At 31.9% G+C, this 12,029-nt stretch overlaps 2 protein-coding genes across 3 annotated transcripts; both read right to left on the bottom strand.

Annotated features, from left to right (window-relative positions):
- Positions 1-2,409: 2,409 nt before the first annotated feature.
- On the bottom strand, positions 2,410-4,995 carry LOC106764702. 2 transcript variants are annotated; one of them, XM_022781959.1, is made up of 2 exons: positions 4,698-4,995; positions 2,410-4,335 (listed from the first exon to the last, which is right to left on the bottom strand). In XM_022781959.1, exon 2 carries the CDS (start codon positions 4,320-4,322, stop codon positions 2,640-2,642), a length of 1,683 nt encoding a protein of 560 aa, XP_022637680.1. In that variant the 5' UTR covers positions 4,323-4,335; positions 4,698-4,995; the 3' UTR covers positions 2,410-2,639. The 2 variants fall into 2 exon arrangements, with proteins under 2 accessions (XP_022637680.1, XP_014504531.1); XM_014649045.2 differs by having other exon boundaries at positions 2,410-4,341; positions 4,698-4,994.
- A 1,268-nt stretch (positions 4,996-6,263) lies between these two features.
- On the bottom strand, positions 6,264-8,963 carry LOC106764701 (alpha-soluble NSF attachment protein 2). Its single transcript, XM_014649044.2, has 9 exons — positions 8,623-8,963; positions 8,480-8,529; positions 8,315-8,387; positions 8,036-8,115; positions 7,762-7,913; positions 7,249-7,408; positions 7,115-7,162; positions 6,910-6,990; positions 6,264-6,522 (listed from the first exon to the last, which is right to left on the bottom strand). Exons 1-9 carry the CDS (start codon positions 8,765-8,767, stop codon positions 6,442-6,444), a joined length of 870 nt encoding a protein of 289 aa, XP_014504530.1. The 5' UTR covers positions 8,768-8,963; the 3' UTR covers positions 6,264-6,441.
- Between the last annotated feature and the right edge of the window lie 3,066 nt (positions 8,964-12,029).

Below are 12,029 nucleotides of genomic sequence, written 5' to 3'. Positions count from 1 at the left end.
TTAGACTCAATATCTCACTCAAAACTCACAAAAACACAACTTAGAGGTCCAAATTGAATTCTACCATTTGTGGCACAATTCCAAGCAACTTCGGGACTCTAACAAGTCCCAATTGAATTCACTTCCTCATAATTGAGTTCCAAAACAAGCTGACCTCTACCTAGTCACCACCAGACATTCACAACTTCATATTTCTACTATTTTGATTGTTAGAACAACTCACAATTCAATTATAACGAACTCTAAATACCCCTGCTCAGTTCACAACACTACTTTTATAGTTTCCTAAGCCAAACCTCACTTTTAGACAAAATGACTTACAATCAATAGCAACCATTTCTTTTCCCCCAATTCAATCAACATACTAACTTCACAACCACCAATTTACAAGTCAATAACACATACAAACAGATTTAACATGTTCTATATCATTCATCATTGCACAAAACATCATTTAGATCATTATCATCAAAGTATGGTCAAATTATCACTTTCTCAACATCTCCATTCTTACACATAAATCACAACACATACAAATCACACTTCTTTCCACAAAAAAAAAAATCAAAATTTTAAAATAAAGATTCTAACTTCCCTTACCTTTCGCTGACAATACACAACTCAAACTCCTCTAAACGCCTCGTCGGTTACTTGCGATACAAGGAACTTTTAGAAAACCTACAATTTACCGATTGATGATGGTAGATCAACCTTAGAACCACAAACAGACTAAGAAACAAGGAAGAAGATTACTTAATACATACAAAACAAAATCGTCGTACATGATCAAGAACCCTAGAACCAAGGAAAAAAGGGTTTTTGACTTACTTGCTCTAAAGAACAAATTGATTGGTTGAAGAGGTAGCCCTTGACGCTAAAATTCCATAAACACGTCTTGATCATCGAACAGATGAATGAAGAGTAAGAATTTGTAGAGAGAAATCAGAGAGAACGAAGAGGAAAAAGTTTAGAGAGATAGACAATGTTTTAGATAATGAGACGAGCTTTCTAATGTTCTATTTATAAAATTATTTTATAATAAAATACTCAGTCTCATTATTTTAATATATTTACCTATTTTAATACTCTATTTTCTAATTTCTTTCACAGTAGACCTATTGTTACATAATGTTTGCAAAGTCTAATGAGATGTTTAATCATGAATCAAAGCCTAAAATGTTGAATTCCAAAAGCTAAATAATTTGTCATGTTCTATGAGAACAAATTATTTTCCATCCCAATTATTTCATTAAAATGTGTATAAAATAGAAATTAAATAAAGATAAGAAACTTACAATCAATCGGCCAACTGAATTAGATTTGCTTAACAAAATATATGGATATTAATATTACATGATATTATTATTTGTAATAAACCAATATTTATTAAACACGTTTATTAAAAAAATGTAATATAAATTATAAAATAAAAAATAAAAATGAAATAATTGAACAGATTCTATTGAATTTGGTAAAAGAATTAAAAAAATATTCCATTCAATTTATAACAAACTTATATTCATACAGACAAATTTACTAATATCAACATCATATTATCATACTTTTATATCAAAACAATCATAATCAATATAGTTACAACGCTAATCAAATATATGCCAAATATCAATCTATTGAAGACTCTTTAAATGAAAGCACATTCAATTTTAATGCTAAAATAAATTATTATATAATTAGAATTTTTAAATACTAACTTAATTCATAATTTTGTTGAATTTTTTCAATTCAGTTTTAATACTTTTTTTTTTTCAAAGATTTCAACTGTTGTTAATTTTCTTCAGTTTAATATTTTTTGTAATACTGTCTGAATAGTTAACTAAACTTACAGGTGATTATTTCGTCTTACGTAACCCATTTTATGTAATAGCTTACATGAATTTTTGTTTCTAAATGAAAATGACTGCCCTATTCACTGATATTAACTATTTAAACGGAATGACTAAAAAAAATTAAATAAAAAAAATAGACCTAATTAAATAAAAATAAAACATTACGAGTGAATTAAAAAGATTTAACGAAAATAGAAATTAAATTAGTAATTAAGTTTAATTAAAATAATAAATTTGAATTAGATTGTTCTGTCTCCTACCTACGCCCCCTCCAATACAATAATATATACAAGCACTTAACAAAAGATGTTCCTTCTTGTGATTGATAACATCACAGAAAAATCACAGTAATGCATTAATGGATATATCTTGGATTGAATAAGCTGTAGCCAATGCCTTGAAATGAACAGGAAACCTGGTTGTGTATGCACAATCATTTATTTTAACTCTCACAAGAAGAAACACGGTAAGATTTAAGAATGTTCAATGTTCTCTACAACCATTTCCTCTGTCGTTGAAATCATCTCATCTTCGGGGAAAATTTTAAAGAAAACCTCGAAAAAGAAACAAAAGGACTTTGGTTTCAATCATACATCTACTCAATTAGTTACAGAGTGTGACTGATGTTCAACATCAAGAATGTACTTCCTAACATAAAATTCAAGGTTGATATACACTGAGAACTGAGAGGATAAAACCATGAATTAGGATACACTAAACACAAAATTTAATGGTCCATCCCATATAATGCCATGTTCAGTAGGAAGCAGAAAGCATCCCCGCCTTTCACCTTCAAGGACTAAGAGATTCCCTTTTTATTAATGGTGGAGTAGGTGGGTTCATTGTATCATCTTTACCTCTTTCAGAAAGCTCTTCTTTCACAGTAGATAGTGGTCTCTCTGGGCTACGATATTCCTTCAAGAAACTACTTGAACTTAAAGGACTGGATGGCTTGATCATAGAAGGGGAAGAGTTGTTACCCAAAGGAGAACTTGTGCCAGATTTACTTGATGCCACATCTTCACGAGGCAAAGGTGACATTGGTTGCTGGTCACTGTAAGAACCTTCTTTCCTGCATAATTTGTCTTCTACAATGTCATAACTATTTGCCGTCCTTACTTCTTGTGCAAGAGAGCACCAGCAACAACATAACCAAAGTGTGCAATCAGAAGCTGAAGGTTTGCCAAAACAAAAGTTATAAGAAGGCAAATTGAACCTTTTTCTCATTTGGATCCTCCAAAAGCCACCATAGAGTGCACCAAAAAAACAAAGAATGATCCCAGTAGCCACTAGAGCCTGTCTAACAGTGTCATTCTCAATATTAACAGCAGCCAAGGTAAAGATCCAGAAGGGAGCCATACAGAACAGCATAAAAGTAGCAATGTGAACATACATGTTTCCAAAGCCAAGTCTCTCCATGTTCCAACCAAAGACACAAAATGTACAGAAAAGTGACAGATATGCTTGCGAAATGTCATTCCAAATGTCAAGTATTCCTCCACTCCACTGTGGCCTACTTTCAATAACCCTCTGTTGCTGTCTGGATGCAAATGAATATTTCTTCTGAAATGATTTCACTCTCAGCTGATCTTGCCTCTGAGGAACAGAATCTTGAACCTGTGCTTCTTCATCCATCTGAGAATTATAATCTTTACCTAGAGGGCTAAGAATGGAATACAGACCAGCCACTGCAGGCGCACCAATAGCAAAAGATATGCATATTCCAACTCCTATGGCCGGGCGGTCAGATCTTTTATACCCCCAGTTTAGACCACAAAGTGCATATTGAGCAAAACAGTTCAAATTAAGGAGAATGATCACTACCATCATGTGTGCCCACTCATGGGGCTTATAAGTCCCATTCTTGCAATATACCTTTCGAAGTTTAGAGATATCTTGTGGACTCCACCTGCACAGAAGCACAAGGTGGTAGCACCTCTTTGGATGCTGGTACAAACACATCAGTGTAAACAGTGCATTGAGTATTTGATTGTTCACTTCAAACCATGCATTTCTCTGAGACTTCCTTGGCATCACACCATTCAACATGCCAGTCATGACAAGGAACAGAATTGCACCAGAAACAGCAACACACAAGATCCACACAAAAAGGGCCATGTTCATTGGGTCCCTAATCCATTCAACACACATCTTCTTGAGTGAACCCCAGTCAAGTTTCTTAGCAAACATGCCACTGAAGCGCTCCCTCAAGCGAAGAGAACTCGGTGAAGGCACACCCTGTGAAATCTGGTCCTTTTCTGTTGCAAGCCGCTTGAATTTGGCAGATGCAGACCCAAATTTCAACAAGCTGATCCTATTGGGGATAAAACTCAAGGTGCCCTGGAACTTCTTCTGAGAGCTTTCATCGCCCACCAGCGTTCTTCCAGATGTTGAAATATCTATGGAAGCAACGTCATTTACTTTATTTCCATTAGGTTCCTCAATTTCATCTTTACCATTATCAACCGAAACCATTCTGATATGAAGCCTGAGCCTTCTCAATCAAAATCAGAACCCAACAATCAATGGTAGGAACAAAATCAGCGAGGATAAGAACAGAACATTTGTGCTAAATTTTCAAACCCATATCAAATTCACGGGTATTCATTGGCACAAAGACAAAAATTCAGACTTTTTTTAATATATGCGACGATAACCTAGTAAACAGATAATTTATTCACAACAAAAAAGTATCAAAACAAAAATATCCACTGATAATTACACAAAACTAATTTAAACTAATACCAATTGATTCGTCTCAAGAAAAAGAGCAAAGGAAGAAAAAAAAAAGAGCAATAACATCAAAAGTTGAAGGTATGAGGCGTTAAGAGCAAGCAATTAAAAACGTACCTGTAAGGTGACAAAAAAGGAAGATAGCGTTTGAATCCAAGCAAGAGTGATATTCTCTGTAAAAACTCACAAGCAAATCACGAATCTAAACTCTGGAAAGTACAAACTGTACAACATAAAACAAAGAAATCGCATGTGAAACGAAAGGATGAGTTGTTTGTTTCTCGGCATCTGGTCAAACGGATTGCAGAATGCCAATTCCCCGAAAACTAAAAGAAGTACACATTGAAAATATTGACAATTTATTCGATGGGTCGAAATTGAAAATTATATTTATTTTTTCTTCTGACAACCATGAGACGACAGTCATACTGCGTGGTTGAGTCAAAAAGAGGATAATAAAAAACGATATATCATGTGTTTTTTTTGTATTGTTTAGACAATTATTACATTAGTAGATGGAAATAATCAAGAAAAAGAAAATTTTGGAGGTGGGACCCCTTTTTTTGTATTTATATTATTTATTTAAATAAGTAAAACTACTTTTTTTTTCATTTTACTACTATTTATTTAAACAACAGAGGTTTACTTTATTTTTTGATTTATGTGGCTATTTTTTCTTTCTTAATTTACTTGACTTTTAAAAATTCAAACTGACAGGTTTGAATTTATCTAGAAGCTTATCATTGTGGAAGGGAAAGACAGGTCCAACCAGCCATTGCTATCATGACAAAATACACTAATTAATATCATTTATTTTTCTTTTCGTAAACTTATTATCTTGATTACGTGATGGCTGCTTTATTCCTGCCCCTTTTCCTTACCGTGTATAATTTATTAATTCTGCGAAAAATTAATATTATATTGTTTGAACGTATAATTAAGTAGTGTAAACAGGCATAATAATTGTTTCGGCAGATGTTTAAAATAGAAATTTTCTTGCTTTGTTTAGATCATGTCGGCTGAGCTGTGCATAGTAGATCATGCAAAGATTCAACGGTTGGTTCTATATGTAGTTAGCTATTTAAAATTAAATAGATATTAATTAAGATGATATCACTTTGAACAACTATACGATGATGATGTTTATTTCAGTGTTTATATCTGATTACCTGTTTCACAACATCTGACTATTATTACTACTGTTACTATTATTATATATCTACTTATAGTTTTAGAGTATATGATGATGTATGTACGATTATATTTATGAAGAGGTGAGCTCATAAGAGTTAAAATACAACTAACATGTTGACAATAACAACAACTAAAACATATTTAGTTAGCTGTCTTCCACCTATCAGGCTTTAGGTCCGAGTGCAAATGCTAGCAAAAATGACAATCAAGGTGTTTCTTTTTGAATGAATTGAAAAATTAGCAGGTAAAAGTTTTAGACTTTTTGAAATTTAGTTTTCCCCATACTCAATAAATCATACTGTTCATTTATAAAAACAGTAATTATGAAAATATGAGAATATGAAGATGGCACGGTTTGATTAAAAATAGTACTGAGAGATTCTATGGTAGATCCATACTGAAGGTTTTTCATTCCTCCAAATAAATTGCTACTATAAAATCTCTTTATGATGAAAACTGTCCAGGATATATATGCAAATCCAATGAAAGTGGATCAACAGATCAATTCTAGCTACCTCAACATATTCATTTCAAGAATTCATGAAGACCATTTCAATTGAAACTCAAAGCAAAGTACAATTTATATTGGTAGTGAGATGAGCAACTGGACAAAGAAGCATAAAAATATTAAACCAGATTTCCAACCAAAAGGAGACTATTATCCAATTCAAGTAAGATCATCCTCCTCAAGTTCTTTGGCTTTCAGTTTGTCCTTCACCCTCAAAAGAAGTGTTGTCTTCCAAGAGTCCTACAAAACATTGACGTAAACACTCAATGTTGATCAAACGAGAGAATGACAACAGTTCATAACTGGGTTCAACATCGTACACAAAATAATGAGAATTATTTTTCCTTAACGTTCATCTCACAAATAAAGTTGTAGAATTCTATTCAATTTTATAGTGTCTGACTCAAATTTCTCAATATAACTTAGAAAAGTACTATCGTCCAACCTATGTTTTTAAATGAATAAATCAGTATTTCACGGGAACATTTAACGCAGATGCAAATTAGAGAGAACAAGATCACGACAATTGGGTTAATTCAATCTTGATATGCACATTCTTCAACAAGAATATATATCTTAACTGCATAAAAAAAAATCTTGTTGATTTGACAACTATTTGAAGCTTACCAGAGGGGTCATGCTATCAAATTCTTTTACAACTTCAGTAAACTTTCCAACATCTTCTTCATCAATTGCAGCAGCAATATCCTGTCCATATTTTTAAAATTGTCAGTACATTATCGGGAATGAATAATGAAATAGCCCATGCAATAATAAAACCAAATGTTAATAAGAGCATTTTAACAGAGGAGGCACACAACTAGCAACGTACTGAAAGAAATCTATATTCACGTGTTCCTGAAAATGTTGGATCTATATCCTGCATAAACAAATGCATTCCAAAGAATTTAGTAACTGGTTATGTTATCAGAGTCTCAAGATGTAAATTCATAGAAAATTTCGGACCTGATATCGCTCCAGTGCATTGTTAATAGCAACAACATCGCCTCTACAAAGTTGGCAAATGCCAGCATTAAGAAGATGTCCTTTAACTCCATACTTCAGTAAATTATTGTTTAGAGACTGGCGAGCAATCTCTTCATAAATCTCAATTGACCTCTGATATCTGGAGATATATAAAAAATTAGAACAGTTCATATTCTATTTAACATACAGAGAAGGCTATGATAAAGTTCCTTGACATTATTCGGAGTCACTTCTCTAAACAGAAACCAACCCACACGTCAATATATGAATAAGATTAAATGAAGCAATCGGCTAATATTAGTCAAAACACGTAACCCAGCGGTAGAGGCTAGGGGTGATACAGAAGAATGCCAGCTTACTAAACCAAAAAACATAGTAACGAACAAATACAGAACAACAGAAGAAAACTATCTTCAAGCATTATTATCAATGCCCTCACAGTTCACTGGAACAAAGAAGATCAAAATAAGCAGAAAATTAGAAAAATCTTACTGTTCTAGCTGGGCAGAGTATTGAGCAACTTTTTGCTTGCACTGGTTTGCAGAAGTGTTCACTTCTTCATTTTCATAAAAATCAGCTGCTCTTTCAAAGTAAATTACCGCCTGCTCGATATTTTGTTCAGCCTCATATAACTCAGCAATTTCCTGCGCATACAGAAATACACAAGCCAATCATGATACATGCACGACAATTCCTGCTAGAAAGCCCCAAAAAGCATTGTCAAATGGAAAAAGGATACCTCCAAATAAAAATAATAGTAAGATACCTTCAAATATCTAGCAGCCATAGAGAGTCTTCCAATCTCACAAAAAATATTTACAGCATTGTCTAAGCAAGATACAGCCTCTGCATTAAAAAGATACAAAAAGAACCCCAACATCAAAAATTCCATTAAGCACCGGCATGCATTACACAATTTGATCACGAGCAAGCACATGTGAACTTGACCCCAAACACACACGCACACAAGCAAACAAAAAGAAACATGTTCAATTGTTCTCAAAAACATAATCCTAATGTATGTAAATTGTAACCGCAAAAATACCATTTATGTTAGTTTTTTTATAGCAATGCGCAGCGTCAACATAAGCTTGGGCAGCTTCATGCTTGCTTTCCAACTACAACAATACAATTCGTCACAGCACGTAAAGAAAATCAAATCAGAACAAATACACAAAAAAAAAAAAAAAAACCGAAATCGACTAGTTACCTTCAAATGACAATTCGCCAATTTGATGTAAGTGGCTCCTGCTTGGTCCCCTGAAACATTAATAAAATACCAAACCTTAACCAACACGACATGATCGCCATTAATAATCATTAATCTAAAGATTTGGAGAAAATGAAGGTTACATGATTTGGCCAGCTTGTAGGAATTGGCGGATTTGTCGAAGAGATCAGCGGCGTCCTCGAATTTGGAGCCAAACAAACCCCAACCGCTGAGCCTCTTCTCTGCCTTGCTCTCGAAATCCTGGGCCCTAGCCAAATGATCGCCCATGTTTTTGATTATTGGAATCAATCGATCGATTCCCTCTCCTTCATGCAGTCTTCGCTAATTGTTCCTTGATAGAAACTCTTTATCACCAAATTAAACACTAACGCTAATGAAAATTTTACACGCAATTACAACAATGGTTAGTTTTTCCAATTCGGAAGATGCTTTCCCGGGCCCGCTCGTTCCGCCATTTCATCCATTACAAACAATTTTTTTTACTAAAATTGCACTTTCATCGATGTAGTATTATCATACATTTTGCTCCAAAATATTTTAACATATGCTACAAGATTAATAATAAATAATAAAAAACTTTATATCAAACTATCATATAATAATTATTACATTAAAAAATTATGTTCACAATTTTTAAATATGTGGAATAATACAATATATTCAGATTAAATAAAATACTGTACGAGTTCATTAATGATTATCATATGCTTATTCTATTTTGAATTTATTTGATAAAACAACTCCTTCATATACCATTGAAGAAAATATTAATATATGATTTTGTAAAAAACTAATAATAGATTACAAAAACATATGTTATGGCACAATCATTTAGTGAGGTTTCAAACTCATACAGGTTAATATAAATTATAGGCTGTATATTTAATTTATATATGAATATTATTATTTATGCTTATCGCATTATAAAAAATAATGTTGATGTAAATTTTTATTCTTTTTAATGTTTGAATTGTGAATATAACTTTAATGAATTAAACAATAGCCACAACATTTAAAATTAATTGATATTTATAATCACATAATAAACATTGACTATAATTAAATATACATGATGTGATTAACTTTTATCTAGAAATTTTTATGTTTATACGATTAATTATGATGAAATATTGAATTATATTTCTTATATTTTCCATAGAAATTGAGAAAGAAACATAGTTTAATAGTTTTATCATGAAGTTATATGAGTCTAATCGAATAAGATTTAACTTCCAAGCAAATTATATGCTTTTGATTCATTTATTAAAACATGTTTACATGGTTAAAAATGATGTTTCTTATAGTCTTAATTATGATGATGAAAATATATTTTAAAATTTGCACTTTCTTAATCTCTAAACATTTCTAATCTTAATTGTAGTATTAGAAAACCAGAACCACGAGTTATTATTGAGACCAACACTCTGATGTTATTGATTTTTATAAAAAGTGGGAGATGTTAAATTGTCTTTATATAATGTTCATAAAGACTTAACACTTTTTTTTGTTAGAATTCAGAATTCTACTTATCATGATAATGTGAGAGATTTATTAAAGGTTATTGATGAACAATCTATCACAATTGATAAATCTCCTCTCAATACTATTATTATACATTTTCATCCTTAAAGCTCACAGATTAAGGAAGTGCGTACATCATACGTATAAGGGACATTGTGACTCAACTAAAAACCTTGGAGGTTACCATGTTTGATTCATTTCTAGTACATTATATTTTGTGTTCTTCATAAATATGCTCATTTTAAAATTTCTTATAACACATATAAGGATAAGTGATCTATTATAATACATTGTTGACTATGTGTGTTCAAGAAAAAGAAAAATTGCTAACGAAGGAAGGTGAAATGGTGAGCTTGATTACTTATCATAATAATAAGAAGAATTAAATTAATCATAAGGGAAAAATATTTCTTAAATCAGTTATAAAAGAGGAGACCAAGTGTTTCTTCGATAAATTTTGTATGTTGGGAAGAATATTGATAAAAAAAACTTATATTATTTTTGTAAAAAAAAGTCGCATAAATCTTTTTCAAGTTGGACCTGCTTTAGCATAAAACAAACAAGACAACCAATATCATGAATAGTTGTTCTATAATATTTATTAACATTTCTTTGACATGTATATTTTTGTATACTCTCTATCGGTCCAACTGTTTGAAAAACATGGAAGAATACCACTACAATTTACTAAGCCATGTCAGAATTATGTATCCTAATTCCTAAACGTCAAGATGACGCAGCATTACTAGTTGAAATCACGGAAAACATTTCAAATCAAAGATCGTCTATGGTGCACCTGTAAATGGAAGAACAAGGTAGTGTTCCATCAAAAAATGATCGAACGGCAACTCCAAAGTCCATGCCTCATTATTATGCTAAAGTTCTATACTGATGAATGTAACTGAGTAGCACTCTATTTTGCATTACAGTTATTTAAAAACATATCATCCACCGTGTCTACAATCTTTTTTCGTGTTGAACTAGTTAACTTTTAAATTTAGGTGTGTGTAATTTTTAAGTACATATTTTTGTGATGTTTTTATTAGATAATGGTATCTTCTTATTTTAGTTAATTAGCTCGTACCAAAGTAGATTCTCTTATTTTGCTAAACTCTCTTTTATTTTAGAATTAGAGTTAATAGAATAGTTAATTTTAGCATAATTTTAGGAGTGTCTAGCTTGTCTGTAGTTTAGTTTTGCATTTTTAAGATTAGGACTCTAGTTTTAGTTAGTAAGAATAGGTAATCTAGTAGTGTTAGGTGCATAAGATCTAGCTTAGTTACATTTCTTCATTGGCTTAGGAGTGTAGCATTAGTTTAATACATGACAATTATGTTTGTTTTCTTGACTTGGAGCTCTCCATTATTCTCTTGTTCTTGACTTGAAACTCAAGGACCTAAATGAGAGATAAGCTTAAGAAGATAAAAGATATTTTGACATGACTTTTTTACTTTTACACTCAAATAACAGTGTGAATCTCACCTTTTTTAATTTTTATTAAAAGTAAAAAGTTAGTTTTGGAAAATAAAAAAATGGTTTAATACCTATTTTGGTCCCTCCTTTGGGAGGGTTTGTTCAAAGTGGTCCCTCCTTTTTTCAAAAGTTCACTTAAGTCCTAGCTTTCGCAAAAACTGTTCAAAGTGGTCCTTTTTGGTTACGACATTAATTTCACTAACGGCAAACCTGCCAGGTGTCTAACATGTGCTGATGTGGCATTATTATGTGTTTTAAAAAAAAAATATTGTGACGTGTAAATGAATGTTGTAAGGGTTAAATTAAAAAATGAATTAGGGTTATATTAGAAAATGAATTAGGGATTTGTGTTGCGGATTGGGAAATCTGGGGTAAAATTAGGTAAGAAAAAATTTTATCAGAAAAATCTTTGGGGTAAAATTTGCGTTGCGGATTGGGAAAATCTGGGGAACTTAGGGTTGATACCTTCAATCCATCCTCTTCGTCCATCACCGCGCTACAGATTTTGGGTTCTTCTACCGTCAGGTGTCGTGGT

The sequence above is a fragment of the Vigna radiata genome, chromosome 6 (assembly GCF_000741045.1).
Source record: "Vigna radiata var. radiata cultivar VC1973A chromosome 6, Vradiata_ver6, whole genome shotgun sequence".
In the NCBI taxonomy this organism is placed as follows: domain Eukaryota; kingdom Viridiplantae; phylum Streptophyta; class Magnoliopsida; order Fabales; family Fabaceae; genus Vigna; species Vigna radiata.
Note: the sequence above shows the minus strand (reverse complement) of the source record. Positions and strands in the feature narration are given on the sequence as shown.